This window comes from Miniopterus schreibersii, assembly GCF_964146895.1.
Source record: "Miniopterus schreibersii genome assembly, chromosome: 12".
NCBI lineage: Eukaryota > Metazoa > Chordata > Mammalia > Chiroptera > Miniopteridae > Miniopterus > Miniopterus schreibersii.
The window spans coordinates 64,154,067-64,172,173 of record NC_138112.1 but is presented as its reverse complement, the minus strand read 5'-3'; the positions used below and the strand labels follow the sequence as shown (position 1 = coordinate 64,172,173).

Genomic DNA, 18,107 nt, shown 5'->3' with positions numbered 1-18,107 from the left:
CTGTCCTGGGACAGGACCAAATGGAAGTGTCTTTGTAGGAGGATGGGTCTTAAAACATGCGTTTTCTTTCTTGTAATTTAGGGATCATAGACGATATTTCTATGTAAACGAACAATCGGGCGAGTCTCAGTGGGAGTTCCCAGATGGTGAGGAGGAGGAGGAAGAAAGCCAAGCACAAGAAAGTAAAGACGAGACTCTTCCTAAACAGACCTTGAAAGACAAAACTGCCACTGATTCAAATTCTGCAGAATCCTCCGAGAATTCCACAGGTGGGACAACTTACCCTTTACTAATTAGAGAGAAATAATTTTAGAGAAAAAAGACTTGTATTGATCATTAAAAAAGGAAATAATTTAAGTCAACAAATTTCTAATTAAAAAATAGTGACTTGACCTTAAAAAATAATGCAGAGGTTATACTGAAGAAAACAAAGGCAGTGACTGACTGGAAATCAGCCTACTATTGATAAAGTGTGAAGTGATGAGCCAGTGTATTTTTTATTTTAAAAAACTATCCCCTAACCGTGCTCTCGTGCCACAGACAAAGCTGTGGATTTCCAATAATTAATGCTAAGAAACTAAATAGTTGAATTGTTAATGTCTGTGTGGAATAATAAATGTGAAACTTTTCCCCCCTTTCTGTAGAACTCTTAGTATAACCTCATTTTTCAGCTCCACTTATAAGGAGTTTTATAAGAAGTGTGGTTGTTACAATTAATGATATGAAGAAATGCTATGAAACTCGGACCATACTTGTTCCAGAGAAGCAAAATAATTTATCATTGCAAATAGCCAACAGTGTTCTTTTATAAAACAATCAGAATGGCTCAACCTATTTAAAGTATTCTCAGAGCTCTTTGCTTTAGTTATACACAGTAAATCCTCACTTAATTCTTCGATAGGTTCTGTTACTTTAGGCAAAACAATGTATAATGAAACCAGTTTTACCATAGGCTAGTTGATATAAACAAGAGTTAACTTCATCTCATCTCATTAACTTTATAACAAAATGAGATTATTCGAGGACCTGTTGTGCATTAAAGGGGGGTGGGGCTTTCATAGCTCCTTAGTTCCTCTGAGAATCTGATAGCTCTTTTAAGAGTCATGGCTTGATTTCCACATTATGCAAGATGATACATATTTTTTCCCCCTCTTAAGTCCATCTTGGAATGATCAAAAATAAGTGAATAATGAAGCATAGTCAAGATTGATTAACAACCTTTTGATCTAAAAAACTGGTAGCCATTTGCTAAAATGATGGCATATGAAGGCAAGAGTCTATGGAGTGGTTTCTAAAGTAAAACCTTTGAAGATAAAAAGACATAGAATTTGTTGGTAAATTAGGGAGTAAAGAGCTGAATTATTTTGTCCTCTGCTTATCAAAAGTGATGCTTTGTATTCTGCCACCTAATCCCTGTAGATGTACCAGATGAAACTGGTCATGATTTTAACTTCTTAAGTAGCCTAGGGATTGTTATCAGATCACTCTAAATAAATTTTAAAGCCACATATGACTGCAGTAATAATTGTAGAACATAGCAAAGTAGTTTTATTCTGTCTTGTTTTTCAGAAATACAGTTCTCAAGTTACAGGGTATTTTACTTACCATTTTCACAAAGATACTTTCTTTTGATTACTTTTCCTGTGATTTTGGTAGCAGTGATTGATAGATATGCCTAATAAGTTGATTTTATTGTTTGCTTTTTAGTAGTTAGTCAACTTAAGAAGCTTGATAATTCTGGGTAGGTGATTCCACTCTGACCATTGTCTGATGTCCCTTTTTTGTATGTTCCAAAGCTGGATAGTCTAGAATTACCAATTCTTAAGTGTTCTGTGATCACCTTAGAGTTAAATAGTTATTTTCTCCCTTTGTTGATGACACACCCATTTGGAAGATGTTGAGACATTCCTATCTGATTAAAATAAAACTAGTTCTACTGTAGGAAAAACCACAGATAAACCAGCTTGTATTTCTTCAGCATCTTTATTGAGAACCACTAAAACCATATGATAAACTTGATGTAAATAAAATCCAAATTTGTACTTCGGTATTAGGGACTTAAAAGCAATACCAATCGCTATTTTAAGCCTATAACGAAAGTTCCTAATACGTGCTCTTTGTCAGTTTTGCAGTGGTTAAAACCATTTTTTAAAGAAGAAAAATTACTACACTGTGAGGAACAAGGAAGTTCCAGAATTCTTTTTATTTTTAATCCTTGTTTATTGTTCAGTGTTTGAATTTAACATGTCTCTAAGGATGGGGTATTTCAAGATACCCAGTATGTCTGTCGTACTGGGCTTGTGTCATTTAGTTTAAATATAGCTGCTTTTCAAAAAAAGTCTCTGGGACCTATTATTTATATAATAACTTTCTGGTTTAAATTGCTGCACTGGCATTTTCACTCAAAATACTAAGCAAAATTTTCTCTTTAGGGGAATACAGGAAAACAAAGAAAGTCTTCCTATAAATAGAAATAAAGATGCATAGGAAAAAATGTTCTTGAAGAATTTAAAACTTGTATCCCCACACTATTCTGTCTTTTAAGCTTGTAGTTTTTTAAGTCTGTTAGCATGTAATAAAAGTTGTGTGTGCCATTTTAATCTCTCCTTGGACTTCAGAAAAAATGGCAGAATATACCAACTGGTTTACATTTAGAAATGAAGAAAAGCATCATGTAATATGATACCCATGGGTATTCAAACTAGGATTTCTTGAAGTTTCTTTGTATTTAAGCTAAAGGAGATAATTATGGATGTTAAGACACAGCTTTTGTTTTGAATAAACGTAGTTTGGGACTCAAATATTAACTCTAAAAGTGCTCTTGTTTGCTGCTAAATTTATCAAGATTCGTTTATCTTCGTATTTACAAAGTTTAATTCTGATTAACTTCGTTGAGGGTTGTATCTTGAACCCATGTTTCATTGAGTTCCTCTGCACAGCAGCATATCACCATCATAATTGTATCTGCATTGCATTATGCTTCTAGATGAGAAATCTGACATTATATAAAATCTGACATTTTTATTTACCTACCATATGTTGTGGTTGGTTTATTAAAGGGAGGTTTAGTAATGTTTATTACCTTAATTCTGATGTAATTCTGATACACTATTATGTCATTTGGTATATACTACTTAGCCCCACCCAGACTTTATGTGTCTACAAGTTAGTGTGTACATTCATATTAGGTACAGCCAAATACAAGTTTAATGACACATTTGAAGTCTTTAGCTAGAAAATTGCATTTCTGTTTTCTGGTGAATTTTTTTCAGTGCTCTTTCCCTTAGTAGTAAACAACTCCTCAGAATAATTACAGTAATCATGTGATTCAGGTTTTTAAAGTCTTTTACATTACGTAACAGTGTCATTTCTCTGGTCCATGAAAAGTAAAGCTATTTTAAAAGCCAAATGGTTCGTGGTCACTTTGGTTTTTACCTTGCTGTGTGCCAGCGTGGTTTATTTTGAGCAAACTAAGGTAAAATGTCTTATCCTTGTCCCAGAGCCTTTTCTATTAGAGCCCTTACCTAATCCACCGCTTTCGACCATGAAATTTAACAGGTGACTGCATCTGGATCTCTCCTCCATGAGAAGTGAAATTTATTAGAGATTTCTAAAGCTCTTGGACTCCTGATATTCCACCAGGAAATCTTGGTAAAATAGTACTAGACTAGGAGTCATACCTGACCACTAAGAGCTGTATGATTTTGGGCAAGTTATTTCCTTCCTGGGTTTCATTACCTTTAAAAGACAAGGTTGAACTAGATGATTTCTCATGTCTCTTCTACTCCTAAATTCTATGATTTTTAGGGAGAAAATCCCCTTCAACATTCCTGGGATATATATCTAATAGTTTCATATATTGTGAAACTTCCCTATTGACGATAAAGAGGGATGGGGAAGGCTACAAGTAAGTATATCCTCCTATTTTCTCTAATCCTTAAAGCTTTTCCCAGCAGAAAAAGGACAGTAATTAACTGTGGATTTTGCAAAACTATAGGAGAGCTGATCCTCCAGCTTTTCAGCTTTAATTTAATTCAGACTTCAACAGCAGTTTCAAATCCTCTGCATCTTCAAACACCCCGTGTGTGTGCCATAGTTATCATTTACCTTGAGGATTTATTCTCTCAAATTTTCGTTTTCTCATCACAGAAATAAAATTACCCTCCCTGATTCATGTTGCTATGATTAACAAATGAGTGTAAGTTACACAAAAGTGTGAAGGAATGGTAGTATTGACAGTAGCACCTTCCAAGTGGATTTTTATAACTTAGTAACCCAAATTAATTAAAATGGATGGAACTTGTGTGAGTGTTTTGAATATTACTTCTCTGGGTTATCCTCCATGGAATCAGTATTGCAAATGCACATCACTCCCTTCATCACTTTGAAAAGTAAAAAGACCCCAGAGTGTTACCTTCTAGTTAAGTATTTTTTTAAAAATTTATTTTAGAGGGGGAGGTGGAGAGAAACATTGATTTTGTTTCACTTATTTATGCGTTCATTGCTTGATTCTTATATGTGCCCTGACGGGATCAAACCCGCAACCTTGGTGTATTGGGACAATGCTCTAACTCACTGAGCTACCTGGCTAGACCCACGTTGTATATTTTGAAACCGAGTATAGGTTCAGATGACGGAATTTCTCATTGGGTTGATGTGATGTGCTTCACTTACTTGTTCATAAATCTGAACCTAAAGAGCAGAATTAGTATTTCATAGCTGGGATGAATGCTAACTGTGAGGTTTATGAATTTATCTTTTCCATGAGAATCATTTTTGAACTGAGTTATTTAGTATTTCAGCAACATCAATGTAGAATAGATCTGTGGGTCAGATTGTGTCACCAGTCAGTTGCGCATTTCTGTAAATATAAGCCATGGAGTTTTTGTCTTGCTTTTTCCCTGACTCCTGTTTGGTTTTTTAGGTTCTCTTTGTAAAGAGTCCTTTTCTGGTCAAGTTTCTTCTTCATCACTCATGCCACTTACTCCATTCTGGACCCTCCTTCAGTCAAATGTGCCTGTGCTTCAACCTCCATTACCTTTGGAAATGCCACCACCCCCACCTCCACCCCCGGAGTCCCCTCCTCCTCCTCCTCCTCCTCCCCCTCCCCCTCCTCCTGCAGAAGATAGTGAGATCCAGGAGGTAGAGATGGAGGATGAGGGAAGTGAAGAGCCTCCTGCCCCAGGAACAGAGGAGGATACTCCATTGAAACCTTCTACACAAACTACAGTTGTAACTAGCCAGGTGAGAAATGCCATTTGGCATCCTAAAGAGTTTGGGGGGATAGGGCATAATTGACACCATGTTTTATTTTAGAAGAAGGTGTTTAACCAGGGCCTTTAGCAGCACTGACTAGGATGTTTTGCGTTTCAGAGTTCAGTTGATTCTACCACCTCTAGTTCTCCTTCCACTAAAGCTATAAAGAGAAAAGCTACAGAAATTACTGCAATAGTTCAGAGATCAGCTACCATTGGTAGTTCTCCAGTCCTATACAGCCAGTCAGCTATAGCTACAGGTAAGCATTTGTGGTTAAAATGTATTCCTCAATATATTATGTCTTTTGTTTCCAGAATTAAGTGTCATAAATTAAGAAATTTTAATGGATTTTCATTGCAAAGACTTAACGCATTTCTTTTCACTTGATAAACACTTCAGTTACTATTAACATTTTGGCATATATCCTTCCAGATTTTCTGTGCATTTACATAACGTCCATGATTTTGATGTTTCAGTACCTTAATGCTAAATTATTAAGAAATATTTTGCCACAAGAAAATTTGGCTGTCTTTTTGAGGAAAAGTTATGTTGGAATCCTTTTGTAGGTAATACACAAATTCCTCAGTTCCCTTTTTCTTCTTTTTCTTTTTTTTGGCTTTTGTCATAAAGTTTCATTTTGTTTTCTGTGTTAGGTCACCAGGCAACAGGGACTGGACAACAGTCTGCAGGGATTGGACACCAGGCTGTATCAATTAGCCATCCAGCAACAGGAATGGGTCATCAGGCCAGAGGACTGAGCCTACAGTCAAATTACCTAGGACTGGCGTCAGCTTCTGCAATTATGAGTTACGCTGAATGTTCTGTCCAAATGGCAGTGACTTCTCCCACATTGCAGCCAGTCCAGGCTCGAGGCGCTGTGCCCACCACTGCTGTTGTAGAACCGCCGCCTCCCCCTCCTCCTCCACCACCACCACCAACACCACCAACACCACCACCACCAGCAGCTCCCAAAATGCCACCGCCTGAGAAGACGAAAAAAGGAAAGAAAGATAAGGTATAGGAAATCTCCCTTGTAATTTTTATTTGAAAAAAATGTATTATTAAGGTGATATTCATATAAAATTAATCATTTTCAAGAATACAATTCTGTAGCATTTCGTACATTTACATTGTTCACCACCTCTCTCTAGTTGCATAACATTTTCATCACCTCAGCAGAAAACCTTGTACCCATTAAGCAGTCATTCCCCATCACCTCCTTACCCCAGCCTCTCGTAACCACCAATCTGCTTTCTGTCTCTGTGAATTTACCTGTTCTGGAATTGTGAACATGAACTTTTATGCCTGGCTGCCTTTATTTAGCACAGTGTTTTCAAGGTTTATCCATGTTGTAGCATGTATTAGCGTTTCATTCCTTTTATAGCTGAGTAAATAGTTCATTATGTGTACATACTACAAATTGTTTGTTCATCCATTGGTAGACATTTGTATTGTTTTCCCCCTTTTAGCTATTATGAATAGTGTTGATATAAGTATGTGTGTGAGTACGTGCATATTGAGTACTTGTTTTCATTTCTTTTGAGTATATAGGAGTAAAATTGCTGGGTCGTAGGTTAATTCTGTGTTTAACTTTTTGAAGAACTGCCAAAGTTTTTCTGCAGCAACAGAACCCATTTTACATTACCACCAGCAATGTACAAGATTTCCAGTATCTCCAAATGCTCGCTCACTAACACTAGTGATTTTTCATTTTTTTTTTAAATTATACTTATACCAGTTCTAGTGGCCATGAAGTGGCATGTTCTCATGGTTTTGGGTTCTATTTCTGTAGTGAGTAATCCTATAGCACATCTTTTCATTTGCTTGTTGACGCTTTGTGTACCTTTGGAGAAATGCCTACTTAAGTCCTTTGTGTAATCCTCACCGAAGGATTTTTTTCCTTTTTTGCTTTTCAGAGAGAGTGGAAGGGAGAGAGAGAGAGAGACAGAGACATCAGTGTGAGAAAGATGCATCAATTGGTTGCCTCCCTCGCATGCCCCAACCGGGGCATGGAGCTTGCAACCAAGGTGCCTGCCCGTGGCCAGTATCAAACCCAGGACCCTTCAATCCACAGGCCGAACCAGCCAGGGCAAAATACTTTTCTTTTTTAAATTTTTTAAAAATATATTTTATAAAGAGAGAGAAATATCTATGTGAGAAAGAAAAACATTGATCTGTTGCCTCCTGCATGCACCTCCAATAGGATCGAACCTGAAACATCCTGGTGCACAGGACAATGTTGAACTGAGCCACACTGACCAGGGCACCATGTTTTCCTTTTAAGCTGTAAATGTGGCCAGAGCCCTTTGTCTATTTTTTAATTTGTCTTTTGTTATTGACTTGTACGAGTTCCATATGTATTATAGGTACAGTCCCTTATAAGCTATGTGATTTGCAAATATTTTATCCCACTCTGTGAGTTGCCTTTTCATTCTGATAGTGTCCTTTGGTACCCAAAAGTTTTTAATTTTGATGAAGTTCAACTTACTGCTTGTTTCTTCATTTTTGCTTGTGCTTTTTGTATCATATCTATGCTAATTCATTGACAAATACAAGGACCTGAGAATTTACCCCTATGTTTTCTTCTCAGAGTTGTATCGTTTTAGTACTTAGATTTAGGCGGTTAATTCATTTTGGTTTCTAGCATTAGGTAAAGGGTCCCGTTGCATTCCCTTGAATGTGGATGTTCTTTTGTCCCAGCACTGTTTGTTGAAAAGACCTTCCTTTCCCATTTAATAGAAGACCTTATCTAAAATCAGTTCACCGTGAGTGCATGGGTTTACTTCTGGACTTTCTATTCTGTTCCATTGGTCTATATGTCAGTACCACAAAGTTTTGATTATAATAGCTTTGTAATATGTTTTGAAATTGAGAAGTACTTTTTCAATATTGGCTATTCAGGCCCCTTTACTCCATTCTGGACCCTTCAGTCCAATGTGTCTTTGCTTCAGCCTCCATTACCTTTGAAAACAAAACCCAGCTCCTCCTACTGCCCCCACCTCCACCCTTAAAATTTTATATGAATTTAAAGGTCAGCTTTTCCATTTTTGCATAAAAGGCCAATGGAATTTTAATAGGAATTACATTTAATCTGTAGATTGTTTAGGTCATATTTCCATCTTAACAATTTTGATTGAATCTTTCAATCCAGGAACACAGGATTTGTTTTCATTTACTTAGGTCTTCAGTTTATTTCAGCAATGTTTTGTAGTTTTCAGTGTACAAGTCTTTGACCTCCTAGGCTATATTTATTCTCGGCTATTTTATTCTTTTGGATGCTGTTGTAAGTGGTATTGTTTTAATTTAGTTGGATTTACTCTTTATCATCATGTCCTTCTCTATCTTATAATTTTTTGATTTATAGTCTGTTTTCTCTTGATTACTGTTTACATGGAATATATTTTTATGTCCTTTCACTTTAAAGCTGTGTGTGTCCTTAGATGTAAAGTGGCTTTTTTTTTTTTTTAATATACCTTTATTGATTTCAGAGAGAGAGATAGAAACATCAATGATGAGAAGGTCATTGATCAAGCCCGCAACCCAGGCAGGCATGTGCCCTGACTGGGAATCGAACCCCAATCGCCTGGATCCTAGGTCGACACTCAACCGCTGAGCCACGTCTGGCCGGGCTAAAGTGGCTTTCTTATAGACATCATCTGTTGGGTTCTGTTTTCTTTAATCCTTTCTGCCAGTATTTGTCTTCTGGCTAGTAATTTACTAATTTAATTTCAGTAATTACTGATAGGTAAGGACTTAATATTGCCGTTTTGTTACTTGTTTTGTGTATGTCTTAGAGCTTTTTTTGTACCTTGTTTCCTCCCTTACTGCCTTTTGTGTTTAGTCAATTTTTTTCAGTGACATATTTTGATTCCCTTCTCATTTCCTTTATGTACATTCTATATTTGTGTTTACTATGGGAATTTCATAGAGTATACTAAAGTTATAACAGTTCATTTTAAACTAATGCATTTAATTGCAGGCAAAAACTCTACAGCTGCACCCCACTCCATTACATTGTTGGTGTTACAAATTACATATTTATATACTGTGTACTTGTTAATTTGTTAACATAGATTTATAATTTTTTATGCTTTTATCTTTTAGATTCTGTAGGATAAAAATTAGAATTACAAACTAAAATCACAATACTGGTTTTTGTGTTTGTCCATGTATTTATCTTTACCAGAGAACTTTATGTTTTCTACGTGAAAAGTCACCATTCCTGCCTGAGCTCCAAGTCAGGCAATACTTAGAAACCAGTTCCTCAGGCAGTAACAGACAGGCCAGAACATTTTATATGTTCCACTTTTTTTTTTTATTATAGTGTATTCGTTTTAGAAGTACATACATTCCGCTCTTTTTCTTCCCTCCTAAGGGAGGGAACTGAGAATTTGGTCACTTTATCCCAACCGCATTGGGGAAGGGGTTGTGCAAAAATACAAGCAAATGTACCACTAAAATTCGTACCATTCTTTTTTTTTATAATATATTTTTATTGATTTTTATAGAGGGCCATAGTCTGACACCTTTCCCAATAGCATTATTTCCCAGTGTTGATGTTCTGTTGTCTGCCTGAACTGTAAATAATCTGTTTCCCCATGGGTCAGGGTCAACAAGGCAAAATCATTTGCCTTTATAATGGTTCAAGGAACCTTCCTGGGTGAGTTTTGAGTTCACACAAAATAGACAAGATATATCGGGATTGTACCACTTGTCCAAGTTGGTACCATGGTTCTAGAAATTATCTAAAAATGAAGTAAATATACATATCAACAGTGACAATTAGGAGAGTGTCTTGAATAGACTGTTGTCAAACTATTTACCATAGCATATACAGTTCTGAGCCAACATACTGTTTGGCAGCTCCATGTCTTCACTTTGTCCATGAGTCCCACTTATGTTCATTCTTTACACAACTAAATGATAGACCGACCATTACTCAGAAATCATATCTTTTTCCCCCCCTCTTCATTGAATTTATTGGGGTGGTAATGGTTAACAATGAATCATTTTTTTCATGAAATCTTCCTTGGCATTCTTCCTCCAGTCCTCCAAGAGAGGTAATTAACTGCTTTCTCCTCTGTTCATTCAATAAGTAATTTTTTAGCCAGTCATGCTTTTATAATCTTATTAGAAATAGTTTTGAAAACCCAGAATTCTAAGTCAGTATATAATCTTACATACCTGATAACTGTAAACAAATGACCCATCTTTTTGTTGTTACAAGCCATTTTTAAAGAATATAAAATGCATACTTAATGTCTCTAATGTTTAAGAATATTTGAGACAATGTGTATTTTCAGTCTTTTTGCTGAAGAGTTTTGTGTGCAGCTTAATAGAAAACAAACTGGAAAAGAAGGCATTCTAGCCATTTAATCTTTAGTCCTCTGACTGCAGTGTTCCCTGTTAGAAATGTGTTTAAACGGCCAGTGCAGCTTGGGATTCATGGTTTAACATGTGATAGACAATACTTCTAAAATAAAACTTACTTTCTCATAACAGATAGGAATCAAGCTAAAAACTCATGGAACCTTATAGGAGTCAAAATGAAATCACAGTGCCTCCACCGAGATCTGTGGGATTTTTTATCCCATTTGCCAATGTTCAGGGAGAGGTTATACCCCAGTGAGCCCTGTATGCACATGCAACCATTATTAATCCATGTTACTTTTTACTCCGTTGGTTCCATGCTAACCCAGAATGGGCTGTGTTTGCTGGAAGGGTGTGGATGCAGTTGGTCAGGTTGTACCACAGGTGAAATGACGGAATGTGGGAACCTATGTGGAGCTGAAGGTCTAAGCATCATAGATGGCATCCCTTTGTTCAAAAAGTTAAGAACTCTCAATGACAGTCAAATTAGGGTATGGATCAGGGAGCTAAGTGATTTTTTTTAAAGGCTAAAAAGTATTTTTATTTTCTCAGATCTTTGGGACTTAAGAAATGTGTCAAATGCAGGTAGGAAAAACAGCCTGGATCCCATATCCAGCCCTCACAAGAGAATAGCATGCAATCACACCTACCACTTGAGTGCATGTCATGCTTAGATTGTAATCTTGTCAGGCAGGTCTTCAACACACAGCCCTTGCTCCTCTTCAAAACCACAGGGATCCACATTGATTTTTATCAACTTCTAATACAGTGGCTCTCTAATTTCACATAACTAATCACACATGTCAACAAGTATATTTTGAATGCATACTACTTATCAGGCATTCTCCCTAGGAGCTTGGGATTTGGTAGTAAATCAAACAAATACAATCCCTGCTTTTGTGGAGCTTCTCTTCTGGCCTACCAGGGGAGAACTAGGAATAGAATTGGGGAGACAGATAAGCAAATATATGTTCAGCGTTTTAAAATGCAGTGAAAAAAAATAGAGTAAGAGGACAGAAGTAGTCTTTGGAAGGTAGTGCTATTTCAGATACGGCAGTGAAGGAAGGCCTCTTTGCTAGAGTGCCATTGATCAGAAAAGTCTAACGGTAGTGATGGAGCAAGCCATATTGGATATTTGGTTCTGCTTTTGCAAATATCACAAGTATTTTTCTTTACTACAAAAGTACATGTTTATTATAGACAGTTTAGAAAGGAAAGTAAGCCAAAAGAAGAAAAATAAAAATTTATAATACCCTCTTAGAACTAATGTCATCATTCATATTTTGATATGTCTCCTTGCTTTTTTCATATTTAATAGTTGCCATTGACTTGGTTGCTCTTTCCAGAAAAGTTGGTCATTTGTTTCTCAGCTTTATTTTTCATTTGATGTTAACACTGCATCTGTTTAAAATTTGTAAAGGGGAACACCATAATTCTGACCATAGAATAAGGCTAAAGGAAATTTTTCTGACCTGATTTCATAAAATAACTACATACACAGTTTTTAGGTTTTTAACCAAGCGTTAGGTTTATAGTTGGTAAAAATTTTTGGCAACAAGAACTTAGAATCGCATTTATTTTGTGTTGCTGTTCTTTTGGTTTTAAAGTTTGTTTATTCCTTAGCATTAGGAAAAGGTCCTGATGTCATGTGGAGGACTCATTCCCTTATTTTATGTAGTATATTCCTTCTGAACCTTTAACCTTTGTTACAGGCGAAGAAGAGTAAAACCAAAATGCCATCTCTAGTAAAGAAGTGGCAGAGTATCCAGCGTGAGTTAGATGAAGAGGAGAACTCTAGTTCCAGTGAAGAGGATCGGGAATCAACCACACAGAAGCGAATTGAAGAGTGGAAACAGCAGCAGCTGGTCAGGTAAAAGAAAAGAGACCACAGATGGGGGGTGGTTGTAGTTAATTCTTAGAAACATTTACTTATCTGCAAAATTATGGCTTGGCCTTTTTTCAAAACCCAAACTATCAGAGTTGTAATACTTTCTCCCACCAATTGCTCATCTTAGGCAAAAGACTGTCTTTGTAACACTAAGCATACCAGGAAAAATAGTCATTACCATTTACTTCTAGATCCAATAGACCCTTTTATATACTTTTTAGAATTTACTTTACATATAATTTACAGAAGTAAAAATAAAGGGAAAGGGAGAAAGCTTCATTAGAAATTTTAGTAAGAATTTAAACATGCCCGGCTGGACATGGCTCAGCAGTTGAGCATTGACCTAGGATCCAGGAGATTGCAGCTCGATCCCCGGTCAGGGCACATGCCCGGGTTGCGGCCTCAATCCATAGTTGGGGCGTGCAGGAGGCAGCTGATCAATGACTCTCATCACTGATGTTTCTCTCTTTCTCCCTCTCCCTCTCTCTGAAATCAATAAAGATATTTTTTAGAAAAAGAATTTAAACATAGCTAACCCAAATTTTCTTTATTTTCCTGGTTTTGAAGGTATACATACTGAAATGAGCAACATTGTCATATATAATCTGGACCATACTCATCTCATAAGTAGTGATGCCAAATTTCAAATTTTTCTCTAATAGGTCTAGCTTATCATTACTTCTCATTCTTGCACTTGGCAACATCCATAAACACAGTATTTGTGAAAACATTTGGAAACAACAAAATTGTAATGTTAAAAACAGTATCATACTTTTTTGTACTCATTTAAAAAAAGAAAACATTTGGGAGAAGATAGCCATTTGCTTCATAATCCAAAACATTTTTATTTTTAGGTACATAAACACCAATTGGAGTGGTCATTCCAGTGAATTTTTTTGTTTCTAAAATATCTGTTTCTCTCCAGTCACTACATACCAATCAGCATTTGTCCACCTGAGAACCCTATCAAATTTTAGTATGCAGCATTATAAACCGGGAAGATTGTTGTCACATGTCCTTTTAGGAAAATGAGGTGGTCCAAGTTCTTGTTACAAAATCCTGGGTGATGAAGTTAAACCTACAGTGCTACTATCTTTCTCTCTGCATTCATTTTATATTTGTAAAGACAAAAAAAGACTATGCAGATGTTGTCTCCAAACTTCATTTTTTTACTTCCTTGAAAGGTGATGCACTGTTTTGGGCAACATAATCATAAAACTGAGGGATGGTATTAATGACAATTTATTTCAGTTTTGCATCATCCTCGTAGGCAATTCCATTGTTCAGTTTTTTTATTATTTTAGTCTTTTAGTATTGCTGGGAATTGAATAATGATTAATTCCTATAAGATGAAATAGCAAACTATTTAAGATGATGGGAGGAAATCACAATGATCCTGTAATTTATCTTAGATTCTTTTTAGATTTATAAGAGAGTCCAGTGCACCCATTCTGATAATTGCAAGATAGAATCTGAGCTTTAAATTATTTAGTTGATGGCTGAATAAGCTATGAGATATCAGTCTTTACAAATATTTAGAACTGATCAAAAGAGAACTTCAGAAACATTAGATCTAAAGGTCCCTGATGGTATATTGAATGTTAAATATATCTTCCTTAAAGAATTATAACTAATAGGGGCCAAGAAAAAGTTTTATAAGAATGTTTTATTCCTTCAGTGTGGCTTTAATGGTTGCTGAAGGTATATAAAAATAAGCGTGTGCTTACATATACATAAAACTATATAAAGTGTGTATGTCTTTCATTGACCCATCTGAAGGAATTTGATAAAGAATTAGCTGAGAAACTTGAAGCGTTTTCATGAACATAGTAGATGTGATAGGTCAGATTTCCCATTTCAGTTAGAAGTTTTTATTTGCTAGGATATGAAGAGTTTCATTCTTTTTCTTTCTGGTGAAGTAATTTGTATGTTTTCACAGTGGCATGGCAGAGAGAAATGCTAATTTTGAAGCCCTTCCTGAGGATTGGCGAGCAAGACTGAAGCGAAGGAAAATGGCCCCAAACACATAATTTTTTTTTATTATTAAAATTTTTTTAGTGTGTTTGTGTGTGTGTGTGTGTGTGTGTGTGTTCAGTCCATAGTCTTAACCTGTTTTACTGTTGTCAATAAACTATAAATGTTATGAGGGAGAGCATATGAATTTCCTGGGCAAGAACATACACGTATAAAGTTCTCACATTTGTGAAATGATTTTTTTCTATTTTGCTGAAAGGTGAGGTGACTGAATGCTTTGACCTGGCTGCCTTTATTCTCACATGACAAATTCAGCATGTTAGGTACATTAACCTCATCAGTCTAGAACATGTGGCTCATGAGTATGACACCTCTGTAGAAGACACTGACAGAAAGTGATGGATTTTCCTGCCTGCTAGAGGCTCATTAAGTGTTCCTAGTGTGGCTCGCTCGCTCTCCCTCTCTCATCTACTCCAGAACAAGTGCAATTAAGAAGGCAGCTCTGTATTCTACCTTGCATAACTGGGATTATCAGAATCTCTTTCTGACCTCTTCCTCTAGTCTGCCACCCCTGGAGTGCTAGGGTGTATCAAGTTGTTCACCTTGCGCTGACAGATGGCCACACTCTAAAAGTATTCTATCTCACACATTCTAGAATTGATAGCTGTCATTTCATACACTAGATGAAATACTTAAATTTCAGTACAAACGGCAGCAGCAAGTGTTCATGTCTTTGATTTTAAGAATTTTCCCTTACATCTGTGGCAGTAAATGTAACAAGAGCGACTGTGTGTGTGGATGTGTCTCCATTGTCTTACCTTATTCCAAAATTCAATTCCCTCTATGTGTGAACGTATTTTCCATAAAATTCCAGTATTTAAAAAGCAGTTTACTGTTCTGTATTTTCTATTGTATCACAATCAGGTAAAAGTCACTTTAAACTGAAGAAAAGGCAAATTGTGTTTTAAAGCTGTTTGTATTTCTCCAGTTTCTGACCTTGTAAATTTGTATATATGCACTAATAAAGCTTTTTTTATACTTCTGATTGTCTTTTTGCTCTCCTAAACCTTTTACTCCATGATTATGTAACCAAGACTTATTTTAAGTCACTATTAATCATTTTATCTATTCAAATATGGTAAAAGGCATGTGCAAATATGAAAGAATAGCTCTCAAAAAGAGCAGCAGGATTTTTAGTTGGGGGGGTGAGGGGACAGGGGCAGGGTTAGAAAAACACTTCTAGTACCAGAAGGTGCTGTGTGTCCAATTTTGGAGCTTGCACTCTGTAATATTAGCTAATGTTTGACCTACTGAAATCTTGGAAATAATGTAATGTGGTTAACATTTTGAAAACAAAGGTGCTTTCCCCTCCCCTCTGATTATAAAAGTAATACATATGGTTATAGGCCTATAAAGTCAAAGACAATAGTTTGAATTATATTTTGGCATATGTATATGCACATAATTTAAAAATGTTACCTATTTACTGTCATGTATGCTAGTGTGTTGGATTTACCATTATGCAAGTATTGGGTGACCATTTTGTATGTAAATTATTTTTCTTGTAATTGCATAAAGCAAATTTCTGGAAATAGAGGCTGTCTGCTGTTAAAGCTTTTGCTTTAACAGTATGCCAGACCTGTAGGAATTTCTACAGAGCATCATTGCCATTGTCACTATCCTACCAAAGTGGAGCATTTTTAAAAATCTGACAAAGTCTGTGGGTTTAATTTCATTTTGTTTTTTGTATTTGTTTTCATTGTAGAAAGAAATTTTTCAATTCTAGCGGTGAGGTGGAGAGAATACACGGTGACCTGAGCAGCACCCTTTGAGAAGTAGTTGTTACCTAAAGCTAAGGCACAGCAAAGAAGTTTGGGGTGTGCTTAGGACTACAGGCTTTGTATTGATCAACCCGATTGCCACTGATTGCCCGGCAGCGGGGCGCAACAACCTTCCCTTGAGAGGCGAAGCCTCGCTCCCCGGAAGCGCTCGGCCGCCCCGCCCTCCCGCTTCCGTTTCGCGGTTGCTAGGCTACCGGGGCCCTCGCGGAAAGCGGTGGCGGGTGAGCGTGGTTCGCGGTCTGCCCCGCGCGCTGGGTCTACCTGCTGCGGCGTGGCCTCCCGCCTCCCGCCTCGCCCAGCCCTTTCTGCCGCCGCAGGCGCTGCGCCCACCCCTGAGCCCGGGCCGGGCGGAGCGCAGGCGGTTGCACCCTTCCCTCTGCCCTCCTAGAAAACCACCCCGACCCCCACCCTTCGGGGACCTGCCCTTCACCGCCTTCCCCCGGACCGGGAGCCCTGAACTCCTGAATTTCGTTCTCAGAGCCCACTCTCCGGGCCTCTCACCCTTTTTTCCAACTACCCCGAGACAGTTCCTCCTCGTCTTTTTCGCTTTCTTGCGGCGTCCTGGTGGTGGGCTGCCTCCTGCTGGGGGAGCGCAGCATGGGGCCTGCGAGGGCGCCGGGGCCTCGGGCGGAGCAGGCCGGAAGGCCCGGCGCCCCCCCTCGTGCCTCAGGTGCGCCTCCGGCCTCGGCCCGCCGCGACCCCGTGTGCCCGAGCAGCGGCTGAGCTGTGGGGGAAGAGGGAGCGATGTGGCAGGATTTCCTAAAGTCGCGTGGGCGCTGCGGAAGCAAAGGGCGGGAGTGAGATATCGGCAGGTTTTTCACACGTCCTGTTGTGGGTTTTTAGCTGCTGCTGTGTAGTCATCTGCCCTTTTGGAAGTCGGGCACGGGTTGTGGCTGGATGCCTCTGTGACTGACTGATCTTCAGTATGCCGTACAGAAGCAACGTGTTCCCAGCCCTGGAAACAGAGCTAAAGCAGGAGGTCGGTGCACACCCCTCTCCAGGAACTCCCCCGAAATCCAGTGCTACACCAGAAGGTATATTCTGGTGGCACCTTTTCTAGCTGGACACCTTGATCCCCAACACAGAATGATTTGTGTGAATGTCCCACTGGGTTTGTTTACAGAAGTCCTCGGTATACCGTCCTCTGCAACAATGCTTGCGTACCCTTTGTTAAGAGTTCAGTATTATTTGAGAGCACTGTCCTGATTGCCATGGCCTTTCCTTTCACAGACTCATCCTGATCCCTATGAAGTCTTTATGTACCACCACCTCCAGTACTATGGCTACTTTAAAGGTAATGTCTTGTTCTTATCTAGCATCACCTTTCCTGGGTTCATGAAGTAAATTTTTTCAGCACTATTAGTGTAAAGTATTCCTTTCCCCATTATCTGTCTACCCTTACACTAATTCCACCCTTTGTTAACTTTACTATATGGCATTAAAAGTCTCTTTTTTTTTTCTCCTTAAAATTTCAATATGCTGGATTGTGGCGAGAGGTATTTTTATTTCCTTTTGTTAATACAATTTTGATACCTGAAAAGACATATCCTCTAATCTTGTTCTTCAAAAGTGTCTTGGCTATTCTTGCCTTTTTATGTAATTTTAGAATTGGCTTGTGATATTTAAAAAAATTATTGGGATTGCACTGAATGTGTAGAATCTGATTTCACAAGAACAGAATTTGCCAATACTGGGTTCTCCAATCTATGAATATAGTCTAATTCTCCACTTATTTAGGTCTTCCTTGATTTCTCCCAATAAAGGTTTATAATTTTTCA

General features: G+C 37.7%; 2 protein-coding genes across 10 annotated transcripts in view; both read left to right on the top strand.

The window, feature by feature from the left end:
- Nucleotides 1-15,526, top strand: part of FNBP4 (formin binding protein 4) — a 31,705-nt gene extending 16,179 nt beyond the window's left edge. The window contains exons 12-18 of one of the 3 annotated variants that reach the window (XR_014000000.1): nucleotides 82-269; nucleotides 3,808-3,907; nucleotides 4,925-5,244; nucleotides 5,374-5,515; nucleotides 5,910-6,271; nucleotides 12,339-12,496; nucleotides 14,454-15,526. Coding sequence is in view for 1 of the 3 variants with exons in the window: in XM_081153750.1 (XP_081009876.1) it covers nucleotides 82-269; nucleotides 4,925-5,244; nucleotides 5,374-5,515; nucleotides 5,910-6,271; nucleotides 12,339-12,496; nucleotides 14,454-14,544 (1,261 nt within the window). In the remaining 2 variants the exon portion in view is untranslated. Of the gene's footprint in view, nucleotides 1-81; nucleotides 270-3,807; nucleotides 3,908-4,924; nucleotides 5,245-5,373; nucleotides 5,516-5,909; nucleotides 6,272-12,338; nucleotides 12,497-14,453 lie in introns of those variants that run through there. The other 2 variants (XM_081153750.1, XR_014000001.1) reach the window with 2 other exon arrangements.
- Nucleotides 15,527-16,509: 983 nt separating this feature from the next.
- AGBL2 (AGBL carboxypeptidase 2) overlaps nucleotides 16,510-18,107 on the top strand; it is a 32,783-nt gene continuing 31,185 nt past the window's right edge. For 3 of the 7 annotated variants that reach the window (XM_081154628.1, XM_081154626.1, XM_081154622.1), the window contains exons 1-3: nucleotides 16,510-16,550; nucleotides 17,173-17,308; nucleotides 17,560-17,623. In XM_081154628.1, coding sequence (XP_081010754.1) covers nucleotides 17,255-17,308; nucleotides 17,560-17,623 — 118 coding nt within the window. In that variant the 5' untranslated portion in view covers nucleotides 16,510-16,550; nucleotides 17,173-17,254. Of the gene's footprint in view, nucleotides 17,000-17,172; nucleotides 17,364-17,559; nucleotides 17,624-18,107 lie in introns of those variants that run through there. The other 4 variants (XM_081154627.1, XM_081154624.1, XM_081154623.1 and 1 more) reach the window with 3 other exon arrangements.